Source organism: Mytilus californianus, unplaced genomic scaffold (assembly GCF_021869535.1).
Source record: "Mytilus californianus isolate M0D057914Y unplaced genomic scaffold, xbMytCali1.0.p SCAF_3, whole genome shotgun sequence".
Classification (NCBI taxonomy): Eukaryota; Metazoa; Mollusca; class Bivalvia; order Mytilida; family Mytilidae; genus Mytilus; species Mytilus californianus.
Genome location: NW_026262679.1, coordinates 44,234,269 through 44,256,356, shown reverse-complemented (window position 1 = coordinate 44,256,356; position 22,088 = coordinate 44,234,269). Strand labels below are relative to the sequence as shown.

Below are 22,088 nucleotides of genomic sequence, written 5' to 3'. Positions count from 1 at the left end.
CCTACATGTGGTTCCCTAAAACTGACCTAAACACAAACTTATACATTGTTAACGCCGCCAATGCTGGAAACAGCATGCCTAAATCTCGCTTTTTTTTCCACTTCAACGACGCGAGACAAAAAAGTACACAGTGACACTATGTGAAAAAAACATTAATTCTATGTCTATGAAATGTTTTCAATGTCTAAATTTTTGTGTGGTAGACAAATTAACTGCATAACAAATATCACTGACTTACCATTAGAGATTCCCCTTAACTGACCTAGTTACAAACTTTAACAAATTGTTGATACTACCATGCTGCTGCCACCGCCAGAAACAGCATGCCAAGTCTCACCTTAGTAACTTCCTCAAGGGAAGACAAAAACTACATATATAACCCTCAAAGATTTTATTTTCAAAGAAACGAGATGCGTAAGGCCAATCTAATACACATAAATACAGCACCAATATCAATTTCAAAAAGTCACCTATTTTAAGTTATACATGTATTATATCCCTCAAATATGATTCTTTAAAAAAATTATTGAATGAAATGCAATCTGTGAAATAAAATATTACTTATTGTGCATTTTCTATAAGATTGCATATAATATTAATATTACATGTACTGGTAGGCTATTCTTGCACAATAATGTTTTCTAATATACAGTAATTCTGTTAGGTTGAATGATTTTCTAAAAGTATCTCCATGTAAGTATTATGCATGTAATTGTATGCCAAAATGTGTATTCACAACCTTAATATAGTCCCTTCTCGTGATCTAAATCTGCAGAATTTCTGTTAAGATGAATAAATACTGTGGCTTATCATTAATTATATTTTGTGGGGTGCTTATTTTCCAAAAAATCATTGGTATTTGTGAATCATATAAAGTTTTTAACAAAATTCAATACAAAAATACAATATTTCCTCACACAATTGATAATTGGTAACCATGAAAATATATGAGTTCACAGTATCCATGGTAACATCCCACTTGTTTGTAGATTACAAGTCTATTCACAACCTTATAGTCCTTTCTTCTGATCTAAATCTGGAATTTCATTATTCACAACATAGTCCACTTTATCATCATTTTGAGCAATACTCGTTGGTTTTGTTTCTTCTTCTTTTACTTTAGGTTTCACTTTCTTTTCTGTGTTTCCTGCTAGCCACTGAAAAAGTCTCTTAATCCAGTTTATCAAAGTTAATACAACAAGAAAGGCAACAACCAACAACACAACTATAGAAAACAAACTCAACTGATATGTATAGGCTACCATTGTTCCTTTGTTCAACTGGATTACAAAATTATGCTGTGCAATTAGAACAACTGGACTGAGACGTGAAATCACATACAGTAAAAAGGCTCAGTGTCAGGCAATCTAGCTAACAGCATTTGGATCTTCCTTGTTCATGAAGTAAACTTTGACAACTCCTTTTGGAGTTTTAACATCCTCTTCAAATCTTCTAAACATCCATGATGCAAAGCCATACGTCAGTGTAGGGACACCTTAAAAAAAAGCTTTGAAAAATGTAAATTTAAATTAAGTCACTTAACATTTATTTTGAAAATAAAAAATGATCACATGTTAAAAAGGAACAATACTACTGTAATATTCTATGATTGTTTTTTTTTTCGTCTATTTTTTTGGGGTTGTCATGGCTGGTGCTGATTGAGGTGGTCTGTTGTTCTATCAAATATATTTCTTAATTCCCGTTATCCTCTTTATGTACTATCAATCAGTATTTCAATTAAATCTATGTATGATGACATTTTCACTATAAGAGGCCAACAATTTAAATCACGAACCAGGAAAGGTGGGGTAAGGGTTGGGGTGGGGTTGATAAAACTTAGCTTACTAACAGAAATGAGCACAGAAAAGTTAATAAAATGCTTCGCTGGGCGCAGCTTGATACGACCGCAGAGGTCGAACCCTGAACAGTTGGGGCAAGTATGGACACAACATTCAAGCTTGATACAGCTCTGAATTTGGATTGTGATTAAATATTTGACACAGCATAGGTTTCTGACACAGAAAGAATGTGGTCTAAGAACTTCAATTTTTTTAATTTACCTATTATGGTCCAATGTCCAAAATCAAAATACATGGTTAGATTCAGCATATCAAAGAACCCCATATATTCAATTTTTGTTGAAATCAAACAAAGTTTAATTTTGACCCCAACTTGGACAAACTTGAAAACTGGTCCCATAATCAAAAATCTTAACACATGTTTAGATTCGGCATATCAAAGTACCCCATGAATTCAATTTTTGTTAAAATCAAACTAAGTTTAATTTTGGACCCTTTGGACCTTAATGTAGACCAATTTAAAAAACGGGACCCAAGATTAAAAATCTAAGAACACGGTTAGATTTAGCATATCAAAGAACCCCAATAATTCAATTTTTGATGAAATCAAACAAAGTTTAATTTTGGACCCTTTTGACCTCAATATGAACCAATTTGATAGCTGGCCCACAAATAAAAAATCTAAATACATGGTAAGATTCAGCATATCAAAGAACCCCATATATTCAATTTTTGTTGAAATCAAACAAAGTTTAATTTTGGACCCCAACTTGGACCAACTTGAAAACTGGGCCCATAATCAAAAATCTAAACACATGTTTAGATTCAGCATATCAAAGAACCCCATGAATTCAATTTTTGTTAAAATCAAACTAAGTTTAATTTTGGACCCTTTGGACCTTAATGTAGACCAATTTAAAAAACGGGACCCAAGATTAAAAATCTAAGAACACGGTTAGATTTGGCATATCAAAGAACCCCAATAATTAAATTTTTGATGAAATCAAACAAAGTTTAATTTTGAACCCTTTTGACCTCAATATGAACCAATTAGATAGCGGGCCCACAAATAAAAAATCTAAATACATGGTAAGATTCAGCATATCAAAGAACCCCATATATTCAATTTTTGTTGAAATCAAACAAAGTTTAATTTTGGACCCCAGTTTGGACCAACTTGAAAACTGGGCCAAAAATCTAAAATCTAAATACATGTTTAGATTCAGCATATCAAAGAACCCCAATAATTCAATTTTTGATGAAATCAAACAAAGTTTAATTTTGGACCCTTTTGACCTCAATATCAACCAATTTGATAGCGGGCCCACAAATAAAAAATCTAAATACATGGTAAGATTCAGCATATCAAAGAACCCCATATATTCAATTTTTGTTGAAATCAAACAAAGTTTAATTTTGGACCCCAACTTGGACCAACTTGAAAACTGGGCCCATAATAAAAAATCTAAACACATGTTTAGATTCAGCATATCAAAGAACCCCAAAAATTCAATTTTTGTTAAAATCAAACTAAGTTTAATTTTGGACCCTTTGGACCTTAATGTAGACCAATTTAAAAAATCGGACCCAAAATTAAAAATCTAAATACACGGTTAGATTTGGCATATCAAAGAACCCCAATAATTAAATTTTTGATGAAATCAAACAAAGTTTAATTTTGGACCCTTTTGACCTCAATATGAACCAATTTGATAGCGGGCCCACAAATAAAAAATCTAAATACATGGTAAGATTCAGCATATCAAAGAACCCCATATATTCAATTTTTGTTGAAATCAAACAAAGTTTAATTTTGGACCCCAGTTTGGACCAACTTGAAAACTGGGCCAAAAATTTAAAATCTAAATACATGTTTAGATTCAGCATATCAAAGAACCCCATATATTCAATTTTTGTTGAAATCAAACAAAGTTTAATTTTGGACCCCAACTTGGACCAACTTGAAAACTGGGCCCATAATCAAAAATCTAAACACATGTTTAGATTCAGCATATCAAAGAACCCCAAGAATTCAATTTTTGTTAAAATCAAACTAAGTTTAATGTTGGACCCTTTGGACCTTAATGTAGACCAATTTAAAAAACGGGACCCAAAATTAAAAATCTAAATAAAAGGTTAGATTTGGCATATCAAAGAACCCCAATAATTCAATTTTTGATGAAATCAAACAAAGTTTAATTTTGGACCCTTTTGACCTCAATATGAACCAATTTGATAGCAGGGTCCACAAATAAAAAATCTAAATACATGGTTAGATTCAGCATATCAAAGAACCCCATATATTCAATTTTTGTTGAAATCAAACAAAGTTTAATTTTGGACCCCAATTTGGACCAACTTGAAAACTGGGCCAAAAATCAAAAATCTAAATACATGTTTAGATTCAGCATATCAAAGAACCCCATATATTCAATTTTTGTTAAAATCAAACAAAGTTTAATTTTGGACCCTTTGGACCTTAATGTAGACCAATTTGAAAACTGGATCCAAAATTAAAAATCTAAATACACGGTTAGATTCGGCATAACAAATAAATAAATGTGGTCAAAGATTTTACAAATCTAATGCGCCATACTGTGCAATTAAAGATTACTTCTTGAAATTTTTTAATATTTGAAATTTGAAAAAAAAATAATATTTGAAGAATAATTCTTTTTAATTTCTGAAATTTGAAATGAGAAAAAATTGACCCCCCACAATTTCTTTTTACCCCCCCCCTTTTTTTTCCCCCAAACCATAATTACCCATTTAAATTTACCATAGTGCTAACTTAATCTATTTTATAATAGAATTTAAAATATAGTGTCAAATCTTTCATATGGATTTTTTTGTAAAAAAAAAAGATGCAACATTTGCAGATATTTTTACTGGTCTTCCTTTATAAATATGCATTTCTTTAAACATAATTTAAAAGCAGTGTAATGGAAGTAACCAAAACGTTGTATTTGGATTACCTCCCTTACACTGTTTTAAATTATCTTAATTGTTCATTAACCATTACTTTATACATAATTTAAAAGCAGTGTAAGGGAGATAATTTCAATGATGTATTGATTTATCTCCCTTACACTGCTTTAAATTATGTTTTGTACTAAAGTATTTGTCCATTAACCAGGACAACCTTGTTTTTCCCCCTTTTTTGCCCCTAATTCTTAAACGGTTTGAGCCATAACCCCCCAAAGCAAATCCTAACCATCCCTTTGTGGTATGGAAACCTGTAGTATAATTTCAGAGAGATCCATACACCGTTCCACAGTTATTGTTTGGAAACTAGAAAATGCTTATTTTTGGCCCCTTTTTGGCCCCTAATTCCTTAACTGTTGGTACCATAACCCCCAAAATCAATCCCCACCTTCCTTTTGTTGTATTGAACCTTATGGTAAAATTTCATAGAGATCCATTCACTTAAACTAAAGTAAGAGTGCGAAAACTAATGCGTCTTCGGACGACGCCGCCGGAAAACGACGACGACGACGACGCCAACGTCATACCAATATACGACCACAAAAATTTTTTTGCGGTCGTATAAAAATGGGAGACAATCTTTCATACAAAATAATGTTTTAACAGGAAACTTCAAAAACAAACATTTTCATTCTATTTTTATCAAAATCTCATTGTGACTTTGAGATGAAAAACAGCATTAAAGGCACTATTCTTTTGCATTTGGTTTGGTCAAGAGCATGAATGGATTTTGTGATGTAAATTTTTTCCATTATGTTATAAAAACCTAATATACAGCAAAGGGAAATAACTTCTGCATGATTTCTATAATAACATAATCTTTGTTATTTTCTCTGATAAACTTGTTTAGTATTTTTTCTTGACTGTTGCAGTCAATGTTTCAGGAGGCACTCCACTAAATAGGCATCCTGTTAAGTTTAATGTTAAATGAGCAAATTGTGAAAAATTCTCAAATATCAAATTGATTTTTGCCAGTAATATCATGATGCTCATCATATTTTACATACATTTAGAACTTTACAAGTTTTTTTTCTAGTGATTCATTACCAAATACGAAAAAATATTTCAATTTCATATATTACTCCCAAAACCTGACAACTTTACAATCAGACTACCTTTAAAATTTCCTGTGTACTAAGTTTATTTAAAGTCTACACTGAAACATAGGATTTCTATAAGCAGTCACACTTTGTTTTTGATACAAATTGAGATACATATGGACAATAAGATGGTTGTCCGTTTATAACTTTTGAAATCATTAAGAAACTAAGGTTTCAACTCCCTCAGGCAAAGTTGACCTTAGATAGATTGGGCTACGGCTATTTTTTTCAGGTTCTATTTGGTCACATAGCTCTTCAACTGTTTCGGTTCTTATACATCCTTGGCTTTCAAATATTTGGCTTTGAGTGTTCCTGATGAAGGTAAGTCCTGAAAAATGCTTCGGACGCACGAAATTTATAATGTGTTATTTTCATTTTTTTACAGCACTTGGTCATTACCTCTGCTGTTGGACTATCAGTCCCCGAGGGTATAATCAGCTCAGTAGTCAGTATTTTGGTACTGACATGATTTATAACAGTCCATTTATAAATTTTGAAATTATTAAGAAACTAAGATTTCAACTCCCTCAGGGAAATTTGACCTTAGATAGATTTGGCTATTTTTTTTTAGTTTTTTTTGGTCATATAGCTCTTCAACTTTTTCCATTCTAATACATCGTTGGCTTCTAAATATTCAGCTTTGAGCGCTCCTGATGAAGGTAAATCCAGAAAAGTGCTTCGGATGCATGAAATTTAAAACGTGTTGTTTTCAATCTTTTTTTGATAGAATTGTCTCGGACAAATTACTAGCAGCTATGAATTATTTGTGCAATAATTTTAACATCTGTTAAAATCTGTCCGTCTAAATGGTGGATTGTCCCCTTCAATGTACAGATACATTTCCCAGTGTATAAAGGGAGATAACATTTACCTAGATTTATGATTTTCAAGACTGTGATAAATTGATCTTCTGAGTACAGATCTTGATAAGGCCTTTTGGTACAATGGAACTTAATGAATGGATAACAGCCAGTTCTCAATACATGGTAGTTAGCTCCATCTACACACCAGTTAAAGTGAGACTTTCCAAACTTGTCGTTTATAACATCTCTAAAATAAAACAATTTCTTATTCATAATTGTATTTAAAAGATATACATGTATTCTTTCACATTTGAACAGACTGACCTATAATAACTATGTATTAACAGTATATTACTTACATCATGAACTTATTTGAACTACCATTTTAAAACTTCAGGGTTTTATGTCAAGTAAAAGTCAATTTTTTAGAAATACTTTTTTGATTAAAAGTCCATAAAAAACTGTTTGGTACAGTAATCGAATACATATATCCATACACTTGAACACAAGTTATTGTCTGGAAACTAGAAAAATGCTTGTTTTTTTGCCCCAAATTCCTAAACGTTTAGGGCAATTACCCCCAAACTCAAACCCAGCTTTCCCTTTGTGATATGGAACCTTGAATTACAATTTCATATAATCCATACACTTACACACAAGTTATTGTCCTGAAACTAGAAAAATGCTTGTTTTTTTGCCCTTTTATGGCCCCTAATTACTAAAATTTTGAGGGAATTACCCCCAAAATCAATCCCAGCCTTCCCTTTGTGGTATGGTACCTTGCAGCACAATTTCAGAGAGATCCATACACTTGAACACAAGTTATTGTCTGGAAACTAGAAAAATGCTTAATTTTGGCCCCTTTTTGGCCCCTTTTTCCTAAACTTTTTGGGCAATTACCCCCAAACTCAACTCCAGCTTTCCCTTTGTGATATGGAACATTGTAGTACAATTTTATAAAGATCCATACACTTACACACAAGTTATTGTTATGAAACTAGAAAAATGCTTGTTTTTTGCCCCTTTTTGGCCCCATAATTCCTAAAATTTGGAGGCAATTACCCCCAAAATCAATCCCAGCATTCCCTTTGTGATATGGAACCTTGTGATACAATGTCAGAGAGATCCATACACTTACACACAAGTTATTGTCATGAAACTAGAAAAATGCTTGTTTTTTGCCCCTTTTTGGCCCCTAATTCCTAAAATTTGGAGGCAATTACCCCCAAAATCAATCCCAGCATTCCCTTTGTGATATGGAACCTTGTGGTACAATGTCAGAGAGATCCATACACTTACACACAAGTTATGTCTGGAAGTTACAAAAATGCTTATTTTTGGCCCCTAATTCCTTAACTGTTGGTACCATAACCCCCAAAATCATTCCCCACCTTCTTTTTGTGGTATTGAACCTTATGGTAAAATTTCATTGAGATCCATTCACATTAACTAAAGTTAGAGTGCGAAAACTAATGTGTCTTCGGACGACGACGACTACGACAATGTCATACCAATATACGACCACAAAAATTTTTTTGCGGTCGTATAAAAACCTTGCAATAATTTCTGAACTTACAGTACTTGATTTACTACCTTTTGTAAATAACAAAGGATGTCCAGTAAGGAGTATTTCTTTGTCTGAGGTGACAGGTCAACACATCAGAACTTCTTGGTTTTGTGGAACATCTGTTGATAAACAAAATTAAGTTTCTTATCCCTGCATTAATTCCATTTAGCATTAAAATCTGAAAAAAATCAAAAGGGAAAATTTTATTGGACTTATTTTTTATATCTGTGAATTTATTTGTTTTCATGTGCAACATCTTTAGTGGATTGTGTATTATTGAAGTAACATAATTAATAAGTATAAATGTACAATTTCATGGATAAACAAAAATCTCAGACGTCAATAACATTTATTTGGACTTTAAGGTATTGGATGACTCAGCTCCTCATCCCTACCACAAAAGAAACAAAACGGACGCCTTTAGGGTATGATTATCTAGACTATTATGGCCTCAAAATAAAACTGTTAAGTGGATCACATCTTCATGAATGTGGGATATTTTTCTTACAGATGAGATCAATATTTTCCTTCAAAAGATAGGCCCATATAAGAATTGCTGCTTATTCCAGAGTCCAAGCAGGCCTCTACAATAACATTTTTTTCAACTTGCCCAATAGGACAAGTACATACCAAAACTTACTTGTCCGAAAGGAATTGTAACTTGTCCAAAAATAAAACCTTTCTATTAACCTTTTTTGCATTTAAGGTTGATTCAATGGACAAAATGAATTAAAACAATAAAAACAGAATTTGATTTATATCTCTTGATATCCTTTTGAAAAATATGAGTCAAGAACAACTGAATCTAGTCATGTCTAGTCACTGGACTTAGGTTCAAGTTTTCATTAAAGCCAAAGTTTTATCAGACTCTGCACATCAGGCTTAATCTGGTAGGCCTGTCAGTCTACATTCATTTTGTTTGTATCCTGGTCTTTTATGCTGATAAAATATTGATTATTATGATTAATGTATGGTGGCCGGATGCGGCCATGTCGCCTTTTCGCGTTTTCTCCTTTCTATTTCACGCGAAATCGGGAAATTGAGAAATCAAGAAAGCAAAAACGCAAAAACGGGAAATGAAATAGATTTCTGGATTTTGCATTTTTGCTTTCTTCATTTCTCGATTTCACGTTTTCGCTTTCTCGATTTCCTGATTTCCCGATTTCTCGATTTCCCGATTTCGCGTTTGCAAAGTGAAAGGAGAAAACGTGAAAATACGAACAGGTGAAATGGCCGCATCCGGCCACCATATTAATGCCTTACTACAATCAGCTTTGTTTTTAATATATATTAAAATGTTTATTCAAACACAATCAAATATTGTTTGTCTAAATATGATCAAATATAATTTTCTGAATTCTATGGTCAATAATTTCTTCATTTTTATTTTTAAAATATTTTTGTTAAATAAATTTTATCATATATTTATAATAAAGCAACAGAATAAGTACAGGGAAACAGGTACTGGTTTGTCTTGGTCCCTAAATGTCTCCAACTGTGCCAAACTGTCTTGGATGGAGCCAATTCGTTTTCGTGCCGGTGCCAAACTGTCTTGTTACCTTATATACAAAGCCCACCTATGCCTTTTATCTGTTATAAAGTATCTGACAAAGAACCAGTTTTAAATTATGATGGCAAGTAAGCATGTCAAATAATAATTATTTGTTTTTATGTTCTTTTCTTGTTTTTTGTTTATTACTTTGATCATCAAAGTTGGATTTTATTTACTTTCTACAGAATGATTTTACTTGTCCCGTCGGACAAGCTTGATATGGCTTTTTTTACTTGTCAGGCCTTTTTTTCCTCTGGTATAAACGGACAATCAAACAAGTGTTACTGTTGAGCCCTGCCAAGTACAAACAATCTTATTCAAAAGTGTTTCACCTATCGGAAATTCCCAGATTATTTCATATAAAAACACATTTTCAATAAAAATTCTACTGAAGATATTTCTTGTCCAAATTGAATGATTTCTTTTTCGTTAAATAAAGAAATGTCTGCAGTTTCTTGTTATAATTATGAAGTATATTTATGATTTATATTCTAAGGAAAATTACTGTTTAAAGGCAAATATGAATGTCTGCATAAAAAAAAAATCAGGAAAAAATGACAATGTATAAAAATAATGATTTCTCTGTAAGGACATGTCATAAATATATTTGATAATAACCAAATAAAAAACTGTACAACTTTTTGTGTTCAACATTAAAAAAATCATCAAAATCGGACTTCAAATGAGTTCAATATAATGTGTATTTATATGAAATGAAAGGGGGCATAATTTTGGGATATAGGTGATACACTTTCGACCTACAATGTAAGACACAGGGGCTTCTACCGGTTAGTGACCACCGTCATCATGTTGACTATTCTGTCACTTTTATCATAGATGACATTGGGACGGAAATATATGCCACTCGAATGGTATGCGTTCTGCATTGTGTTTATAACTAAAATTTGAAAGAATATCTGCTAATAATTTTAAAGAAAGCATATAGATTTAGTTTTGTACATTGAACTGTTTTCCTGGGAACAATATCGTCTGCAAAGGGAGCTAACCAATTAAAAAAATGGGTTACGCTAAAACCTGTACGCGGACCTGAAAAGACCCGAATAGACCAGCAAATATATATAATTTTTTTCATTAAAAAACATGTTTTTGAAAGATTTCCTCCAAGTTTGGATAATGTATGGAGTCCAGTTAGGAACCTATGCAGAATATACTCTTTTGTGCGAACAATGTGATCTTTTGAGCGCTCAATATAAATATTTTGTGCGTTCAATATAAATATGTTTAGCTATCGAAATTCATTAGGTAGTGAGCTCTAATGTCTCCTGTTCAGAGAGGTACGTCAGTCAGAATAGAGGATTTAAAGAGGTTTAATTTGACATTCGGTAATATTACAGCGAAACACCGAAACGAATTCTGAGAAAACTTCGTTTGTGTGCCAGTTGAGAAAACCAAAGAAGAAATTAAGGCATCCGGGTGGGTTTATGGAAATCGTTGGATGTATTTGAAGTGTAGACAAGCAGTCATTACTACACAAAAAGAGTTTGTAAGAATTTTGATCCCAATTATTTACCCGGAAAGAGTTTTATAAAAACAACAAAAGAAAGATTGAACAGGCGAGAATATGTCTCTAAAAGGCCAAATTTCATATGTCATTTGGATTCCTATGAAAAACTTCAGTCTTATGGATTGTATGTATTTTTTCCGAAGTTGTTGTTCTACGAAATTGGAAAATTGGATGAAACATTATTCATGTTATTTTCCTCACTTTTTGTACTCTGTTCGGGATATCATAAGAAGTTACAGATCAAGATTGAGTTTCCAACTAAATGAAAGAATTTGGCTGAAGTCACAGACTATGGAAACAGAAAATTACTTGGAAATTTCGTATTTCAACACTTTTTAAAAATTATGTATCATGCAATCTATTCGGTCTACAAAAAGAAGTTACTTATCAGGTTTAAGTTTCGTTACAGTTGAATGTTTTTTGCTGAGTTGTCCCCACCATGGCATAGCTTTTGGTAAAAATGGATTGCTCAGGGATCGGGCTCTGTCAGGAAAATCATAGGACATAATTCATTCGGAGACAAATAGGGGAGGAAATACGTCTTTAATTTTTTAAGACCTCATAATAAGGATATCTAATGTATTGAAAAACGGAGACAAATCGTACATATGTACCCCAAAAAGTTACAAAGTCAGAATCACAACACATGTGGACAACAAAACCATTCTACAAACATCGATTGATACAGGATACAGTAAGCTACCGTAACGGTTTAGTCCAGTAAAAAGTACAATCTCAGCATTTAAAAAACTAATCAATGTTAATGTTTTCATTTTGGTTTATTGATGAATATTATTTATGATGAACACGTTATATTATGCTATCAAAACTAAGTTGTAATATTATTATTAAAAGTCTCTTTTCAATATAGATCTATAAGGTATGCTGTATTTAACTGTATTATTGGCGCAAATGAAATGTATTATTTTGACGAAAATGAAATATGGTTTGTGCCTCAAATGAACATTTTTTTTTTGGCGCAAATGAAGTTTGCTAATTTGCACAAAAGCAAAGCACCAATAAAAACGCAGTGTTTTTGCTTTGCCGGTGGCGATTTTGTGTCAGACAGGCCCGCCATACCCATTTGTATTATTGTAGGTAATAACATGTTGGGTTTCAGCCATATACGATCATGAATATACTGCTTAGCTTTTAAGTAACAACCAATGAAACATTAAAATCGCCTACATATTAACAAACATCTAAACAATTTCTGTTGAATTCGGTTAAAAAATGCTAAGAGGTTTCAAACATGATTTAAATGTGAAAAAATCTACCATAAATTGCGTTCAGATGGCAATATCGGTGAACTTGGATATTTTCTGTTTATCATTTCCATTCCGGCTGTTTTGTTGTAGCTAATTCTGTTTTTCAATATATTCATTAACTGAGACCCGAAATTTTCCTATTTCCTATTATCAATTATAAATTTATTGATGTTCCTAATAAAGGTTAACTCGTAAAGCGTTTCGGAACACCAAATTAATAAAGTGTCATTTCTTGGTCGATGCATTGCTTGTGGTATGCTAGTCTGTGAGGTGTCATTAGCCCAAGAATTCAATGGTTCGCCACATTGGCATATAAGTCACGGCGATAACATACACATTTCTTTTTTTTTAATTTCCGTCGATAAATATTGAAATTATTAAGAAAATAAAGTTCAAATTTCCTCAGCCAAAGTAAACCTTATAAAAATAAGGAGAAATTTGGTATGATTGCTAATCAGACAACTATCAACCGAAAACCAAAGAATTTGGAGGTAATCAATTATAGGTCACCGTACGGCCTTAAAATAGTCTAACGCATACCGTATACAGGTATAGTAGGCTATAAGTTATAGTCCCGACATTACAAAATGTGAAACAATTCATAGGAGAAAACCTACAGCTGAAACAATTAGCGAAAAACAAAATTTACAGACAGCAATCAACAACAAACAATGAATTACAGGCTCCTGATTTGGGACAGGCACTTAGAATGAGGTGAGGTTAAACATGTTTGTTTGCAAGCTATCAACCGACTCCTTAACCCGAAACAATGGTTAAACAGCAATAGTTTTAGTAGAAGACATACCATACATCATATAATTTTTATCAAATCATCGATTGAGAATACTGAAAATCTGAACTGTAGAAAGATTCTTACATTCCTGCCAAATTCGGCTCAATGTTACAGGAAAAATTAGTTAAACACAAAATGTTTTATTCATAGGACTATATCTACTTGTAACTCTATGATCCACTTTCATCACTAGAGTTAAAATTGTTAAGTGGTGTGATAACAAGTTTGGCTTCAATCTATGATTAAAAATGTTAAATTGTCTGATATAATTACTACAAGCTCCCAGGGACCTGAATTGTCATCTGACTGACAGCATATAATAGTAGTTTACATTAGAAAAACACAGAAACTTCAATATACTATCACATTAAATAACTGTATGGCACAGACGACTATGCGTACAAAGGCCACATTTCCAACTGTAGCTTGGCGGCTCATAACGATAATTTGCGTGGAGCAGACCACTCAAATCAACTGAACTATAATGTCCAAACTGTAGTTTCTTTTCCAGGGACGAACAAGCGTTTCTTATTCTTATTGTGCCGTTTAGGTGGTTCATATATCTCAATTTTCAAATGTAAATAAAAAATTATATTCCTTCATGCACATCTATTATATAATGTTCTACGTGAACCTTTAGAAAGGTTTAGGGCGCTTACATGATTCGTGGACAGACAGACAGGGGTGATACATCTAAGTCTCTCAACTTTGTTTGTGAGGGTATAGGTATGGTTATTCATATCTCTGGTGGTGGTTGTCTCGTTTGCAGTCATACTAACCCCTTTTCAAAATGGCTGGGTCCGGGCCTGTTAGATATGGACTAAACGCAAAAAGTTAACCAATATGTAGTTAGATAGATAGTACCTTTTAACAAACGCACTTATAGAGTAGATGAATCTATTGACCTCTATCAATTTGAAGTCGGGCCTTAAAATACAAATATCGCTGAAAAATTCAATCTCAGTTGTTGAGTATCAGCAACAAACAGCTTGTATAAAAAAAAAACTAATTACACCGAAGCATATAATAACAGATGCTGCATTTCAGCATACAACAATCTATATAAAAAAAATTATTTTCACTGAAAAGTGTAGTAACAGAAATTGGGTTTCAGCTACAACCTGTTAAATAAAAGTTTATGTTTAAATGAAACATATAATCACAGAAGTTGCATTTCAGCAAAAAATAGTTATAATGAACAATTTCAATCCCCTAAAATGTAGCTCAAAAGCAACAAACAATTAAATAAGTAACACAACCATCTTTTTGAAAAAATATTGGTGAAATTTCCTGTGATGTGAAAATAACAATTAAAATTAAGCCCATTCATAAATCTTCAAATTATTTTGATAATTTAGATATGATTAGCCAATACTAGATGTTTGGATTGATAAAAATAAGTTTAGTATACATAATATTTTGCCTTAAAAGTCCTTCACAAATCTCATTTAAGAAATCCTAAATCACACGGTACAAAAGTAAGAAGATGCCATATAAAAATAAAAAAATAGCACAATTCAAAGCGAAATAATCACTCGAAGAAAGCTATTTCCAATCGATAAGGAATAGTAATAGTAATAATCTCGAGTAGTATTGCTTTATATAAGGGTAGAAATGCCCTTTATCGTCAAGCGTCAAACGTCCGTTTTTTCGCTACCATTCCTACCCTCATATATACAATAGGTCTTCATTTTATAAAATCTGTGTTTTCCTATATAAACATATTGAATGTGGTGTTTTACTTTCATAGTTCGCTTGTATTCATATAATTTAAAACTTATGAAATCTCAATTTAATTATTAAGTAACAACACAGAGCTACAATGGGGAGTAAATAACGAAATTATCATTATTCAAATTAAACTATTTACAATTTTCTTCCTTATTTTCTATTGTCAGTCCAATTGCCCATTTACCATTGTCATGGCTCTAGAAAAAAAGACAGTTTTATTGGAGAGCTAAAGGCAACAATTAGTTTATTGACGAAGAGCATACCAAATTAGTTCAAGAGTAACCTTAAGTGTGAAAGCAAGATGTCAACGAACCTCTACTACGGTTTTAAAAAAGTATAATAATGTCTGCGAAAAGCTATTTTATGATATAAAAAGGATGTCTTCCAGGTTTGTTTTTTTTTAATTACTAACATTCTTACTTTCCTTAAAAAGAATGTAAATATAACCGGAAGAAAAGTGACGTTAGGAACGTTTACAATAATTCAAAAAGTGCTTGGTTTAAACAATATTTTATTCGATAAGTCAAATCATGCTATATAATATAATACAGTATAAACAATAGGATACAGAAACAAGCAACATTGCTTATTTTAATCTGTCTCCAAAAGAATATTGACATACAATATAATGAATACTTGGAGCATGCTCTGTCAATTGGAATATATTAGGAATAGTTAATACAAAATAAGATTGATTATATAGTTTGTGAAAAAAGGAGAAAAAAAAAAAACAAACAAAAAACAAGTGAATGAAATGAGCTAAATGAAATGCAAGGAAAACATATAAATGAAGCTTTCATATTATGGTGTGAATCTTTTACTTTTCAATATATATTTCTGTACCAATACAAAAGGAGTACAATTTTCTTCATCAGTTAAACAATCTGACCCAAAAAGCAAAATATTTACATCAATACGCTGCGGAAAATAAGCAAGAGAATTCAGTAGCACTTGGCGTATGTTAGTATAGTAAGGACACGTTAATAAAAAATGAGAGCTTGTTTCTGTGTGATTGGGGACTTTCCTTTTTGAATTTTCCTCGGAGTTCAGTATTTTTGTGATTTTACTTTGTTCTATAGCACCACAACGAAAATTTGGCGAATCCACTAAATTACGTAAAAATAAATTGGAGTTTAAAGCACTAGAGTTCATTCGCAAGCGTGCATGGAGAATTTGTCCAATGCGATTTCCAACATCATAATGTGTGGGAACCTTCTTATTTTGTTTACAAATATGTTTTTTAAATAGAAAGAGAGAGTCGCATTGTCTTATATTAAAAGGTATCTTATTCCATAATTTCACGGTTGCAGGGAAAAAGTATTCAGAATATAGCGAGTTCTTGTACCGATTTCTAAGATATTTTGACGTTGCCTTGTATTATGGTTATGTCTACTTTCTACTTAACCTGGTATTTGTTCACGGAGATAACTAGGTGTTTTGTCATATATAATTTTGTGACAGAGTATCAATCTATGATTTTCCCTTCGTTCCAATAACTTTTCCCATTAAAAAGTGCTTTATAGGCTATCATATCCATGTTTTTATGAACATTAATGAGTGTCGTTTTAAATTGAATATTTCTTGTTTTAAATGTTTCTTTATTCTTAAATATAATGTTTCTTTGTTTCAAATACCCAAATAGATTATAGATTTCAATAATTTACAACTTAATCCGATGAAAGTAAAAAGTGCAAAAGATATAATACATGTATCTTACACTCTACTACAAAAGAAGCAATTGTCTTGTTACTTTTAATTACATGCAGATTCAGATTCAATATTTTATTATGCATATATAAACATAGGGGGAATTGTTGTTTTAACAATTAAAGTCTGTTTCATAAATTTAGGCATATTATTTACCTGTAATTTACCTGTAACATCTTATAAAGGGTGTCATCCTGGTTTGCCCACTTTTAATTACATGCATATGTAAACATAGGGGGAATTGTTGTTGTAACAATTATAGTTTATTTCTGAATTATAGTCATACTTTTTACCTTTTATTTTACCTGTAAATTTTTTAAAAGATACTATAATCTGCTATTAAATCAAGGAAAATGTGCAAAAAATATTTTATATTTGATATAGTTTCTAGCAAGAAAATGAATTGAATTTGACAAATATAAAAAAAAATAACACAAATATGTGTACAAAGATGATTATTATTTTAACAATTTATCAACAAATTGTTTTAATTGTTGGTACATTGTGAAAACAAATATAAAAAGTTAAATAATGAAACTAAAAACTAGAATAAATGGCATTTAAATTTCTTTTCATTTATTTAACTTGTATTTTTTTTTAATTTTAATAAATATACTGTTCTGAAATTTGATAATAAAAATATTCATTTAATTTTAACAAATAGAATATAAATGCAACTGTTTTGCATTTGACACAACAACGTCAGTTACAAACTTCAACCATAAACAGTATTTATTGATTAAGAGACAGCAACCTACAACACAGCACGGACAGTGTTAACAGGAGTTACCGTGAAAAGCTGCTTCTTCCACTTTACCCAGCGTATTTGGCAAAAGGCACAAAAATGTTGACAACAGTCGTATCATAAAGAAAATGAAGACATCACTCGACTTATACGACGTGCCGCAGTATCAGCTCTTGTTCCACCCAACCTTGTTGAGGATGTTTGGTTTAAAAAACTTTAGATGACACTGGTGAAGCTGACAACATACCCGCTACAATATCATTTACTGATTACGTGACAAAGTTCTGGGTTGAAGGATACCGCTTTCTATAACATCTACTACACAGAAGGTCCACACACCACCAATCACCTGGAAGGATGGTACAACAAAATTACGAGACTCCTACATGCCTACTCCAACATATACCAGATCATAGAGTTACTGAAGACCCGGTACTAACAGAATGTAACATTATCCAGTATGCAGGAGGATCGAGGAGCCCGCCCATCATCAAAGTGATAGACTACTATGACGCAGCATCCCATCGTCTCCATTTGAACTGAACAACTTAGTGAAATAATGTAATAACTGACTTTGGGAATAAAATGTTTTGTGACTTTTGAGATATACATATAAAAAAGATTGTATTTCCAATCATTATACATATAGTGCCTCATATTACTTAAATATGTTACCATAGTGCTTTATTTATTTTCTTTGCTATGCATTTATAAACTTGATTCATATATTATATAAATTATGTTTGCAATGAAAGACAACTTGTATTGGTGTATTTATATCATGAAATTCATTGAAAAACTAATAAATTATTAAGACAATTTTATAACTGAATTTCATTGTTTTGTCATTAGTTGTACACATAATGTATGTTAAATGAATCGATTGAATTGATAGTCAATTATTGAGAGAAAATTTTTTTTGATTTATTTATGATTTTTCTATACAAATTAAACTGAAATTGCAGAATAAGAAATACCTGAATATTAGAAAACACTTATACACTATTTACCTAAGTTGGAACAGACTATACAATTGTATGCTCATTAAACCTTTTGTCTTTTATGTTTTCTTTACTAATAGATAATTGGTATAATTAAAAGTGGGCAACCCAGGAGTAAACCCTTATAAAGAATACATATTTTTGATTGAAAATTGATTCAATATTGAGATTTAAAAAGGAAAAATATTATAATAAAAACTACAAATATGATTAAAAAAGAGATAAATGTTAAACGAATATTAATATTGAAATTTAAAAAGGACAAACTATTATAATAAAAAATATAAATACAATAAAAAAAGAGATAAATGTCATAAGAATTTAAAAAATCTATAAAATAAAAAATATATATTTATACTCAAGTTATGCTTTTGTAGAAAGTTCTCTTATCTTAGCCAAGCTTATTATCATCTGTTTGAACACTTCTCACAATTCATGATTAGTATTATAAATAGACAGATCTGTCAAATTCAAGCCATTCAAATAAAGTATGGCAAATGCAGTTTGGCAGAGATATTTTAGTATTAGACATTTTCGAAAAGTCGTCTACACAGACACTTACACCGACACCGATACCTACACTGAGTACAAAAATAGAGGGACCGTATCAAAATGTCGAGAAATATACTGAATTAATTACCTCGTTAAAATTGGTTGCAGAGATAAAAATACATATTCTGTAATTTTTTAGATATATTTTTTTATTCGGAATCGGAGCTAGAAACACCGAATGTTCTCATTAGTTTTCAAATTTTTTCCATCTGTTTTTTTTTTTAATTGCCTCCGTTTGCAACCATTCAAACGGATTACAGTGTTGCAGTAGAATATACAATTGGCAAATTGAATTGCTAGAAAGCATTCGGAAATCTGTGGAGACATCCAATGAACAAATTATCTGCCATTAGTAATACATGTGCAGGCTTAGTTTATTGTCGACGTCAGCTGTTCTCCTTAATAAAGTATGTTATTTCTTATGAAGCCAGCGTATATTAAATTTGTGTAAATCAACAGGATTTGGATTTGTAATGGACGTTTTTGGTGACTCAAGTAGAAAATATAAATTTCAAAATAAAAGTGGTTGTAGTGTAAAATTCAACAAAAAAATAATATGACAAAAGTAGAAAAAACGCGCAGCGGCATCGGTGTTCAAAGAAAAAGTTCTTCATAAGAATTTTTCAATTTTATACCAAGGTATACAAATCAGTACAGGAACGTTTCATAAGAAATAAATTCGTTTTCTTGTTGTAATCAGGAGTGTACGGAATTTTACAATGCATTTTTAAAACCGGTGTAAACTTCCGTTCACCCCAGATTACACCAAGATAACTAATAATATCATCTATATATTTATATGATATGTTTCACGCTATAAAACGCTTTACACGTTCTTGTTTTTGATTACAGTTCTACTAATTTACACAAAGCCCCCCTTTCTTTATAAAGAACAATATTAAGATCGGTCAATAATAAACAGAGCCAATACAGTATCAAATTATCCAAAATAAATGTTTTATACAGTATTTAGAATAAAAATTATAGAAAAAATATAATATAAATGCTTGTGGTCGTTGTACACCTTGAGATTACCCTTCTAAAAAAGGTTACCTGTAGGCATAGGCATAGGTGTAAGCGTCGGTATCGAATAGTTTTCGAAAATGTCTAGCAGGAGGTCACCGTTATAGTATTAAGAATAGACTGAAAGCTAAATATGAACAAGGACTTGTGGATGTGTTAGAATACGCAGATGCAGCAGGACACCTTCTGCACTTAATTTAAAGACATTCTTGTACATGAAATCTGTAATTGTTTCCAAAGTTATGTTTGCATATTATGTTTGATGCTTTAAACGTATTATGAATGATAAATTTCAGTGCTAATGATATTTATATAATATTGACAATGTAAATTGTTTTAGTGCTATTACAAATATATATCAAAATCAATTTATTATTTATTTTCATTTATCTCCTTCAAGTTAACAAGCAGTTAAATGATGGATTTGCTTCAAAAATTAAAATGTTACTATCTAAATCGAATTTCACTCATGTTTGGGAAAATTAATATAAAATGTGATATATTAATGATCATTGTTAACAGTATAAGTGAAATGTATAATGAGAGGAACAACTATAATGTCAATACATGAACTGTGTATGATTCATGACTAATATTATAATATGAATAATCAAGATATTTGAAATTGTATATTTTCTGTCTATCGTTTTGTAATTTAATGTTTTTCTTTAGTTACAATCCTATTGTTTGGATTTTAAACTTATAAAATTCTTATTCTTATTCCTACAAAGAATCAATTCAATGAAAATTTAACAACCAAATATGTGAAGAGAAAAAAAACATTTTAATAAGCATCAAATGCATACAAAATTATCCTATAGAATTTTACAGAGATATATGTACATATAAAATAGCAACATAACTGGAACTTACACTGCATTTGTTAATTATGTTATGAAATGAATAAATATGAAAGACACTTGCAAACACACTTTAATGTGATAAAATATTGATCCCTTCTATTTCGGACTGGAATAATACAAAAAGTATAAGGCTTATAAACCATTTTTTTATACGGTAATTTATGAGTAGCATGAACTTGTGTCCGTGTATCCCAAGAATGTTTTTTTGCATATAATTTCTTCTAACAACCAATAAGCTAGAATTTTGTTAAGTATATGGCTTATAAACCAATTTTTCTATACGGTAATTTATGAGTAACATGAAGTGGTGTCCATGTATCACAGGAAGGGTTTTTTCATACAATTTCTTCACCTAACAACGATTAAGGGGATATTTTTTCTTTACCTTGAATTTTGTTCATGTCATTTTTATAAATTATTGATAGGATAAAAATTGCATGAGTCTACTTCAAACCTATTACATTTTCAAAACTTGAACTGACAAACGGATGGTTCTACATAATGTCACACAAAAATTGTTCGTCTGTTTCATTTTAAATACATACTTTCTTCACAAACAAATTGCTAGCATGGATTAAATATCAACCAGTCCTTTTCATTTGAATGCATGCATTGATCAAATTTCATTGTTGTTTATTTTCTGATTCATTCTTATACAAAAAGAAAATAACACAATCTAGGTATAATTTAAAACACAACTACATGTATGTAATTGTATATGACATATTTAAAGCGTGCTATTTTCAATATTTTCTGAAAACCTTAGCGATTACAAAGAACTATTTTTAAGAAAGAGATTTCATATATTCTCTACAAAATTGTAGAAGGTTTTCAATGATATTCGAAGGATTGATTCTATGCTGACATACATTTATATTGATATGAAAAATCTACACAAAGTAAGCATTCAACCATGACAATCAATGACCTTTCACAATTCAATAGAAATTTGCAGAAAAAAATGTTTTTGTAATAGAACACAAACTTTGAGTTTCGGAAAATTTCTTTTTCTGGTAGGATTTCAACGAAAATTGAAATATAAGTGCAATATCTGTTTCAAATGGTTTCCCAGTG

At 31.1% G+C, this 22,088-nt stretch overlaps 1 protein-coding gene across 1 annotated transcript; it reads right to left on the bottom strand.

The window, feature by feature from the left end:
- Positions 1–376: 376 nt before the first annotated feature.
- Positions 377–10,810, bottom strand: LOC127733490 (uncharacterized protein C15orf61 homolog; the record flags this gene model as incomplete). Its single annotated transcript, XM_052242843.1, has 4 exons — positions 377–1,495; positions 6,756–6,934; positions 8,281–8,373; positions 10,767–10,810. Coding segments are annotated over 4 exons (444 nt in total), but the record flags the coding sequence as incomplete, so codon positions are not given.
- Between the last annotated feature and the right edge of the window lie 11,278 nt (positions 10,811–22,088).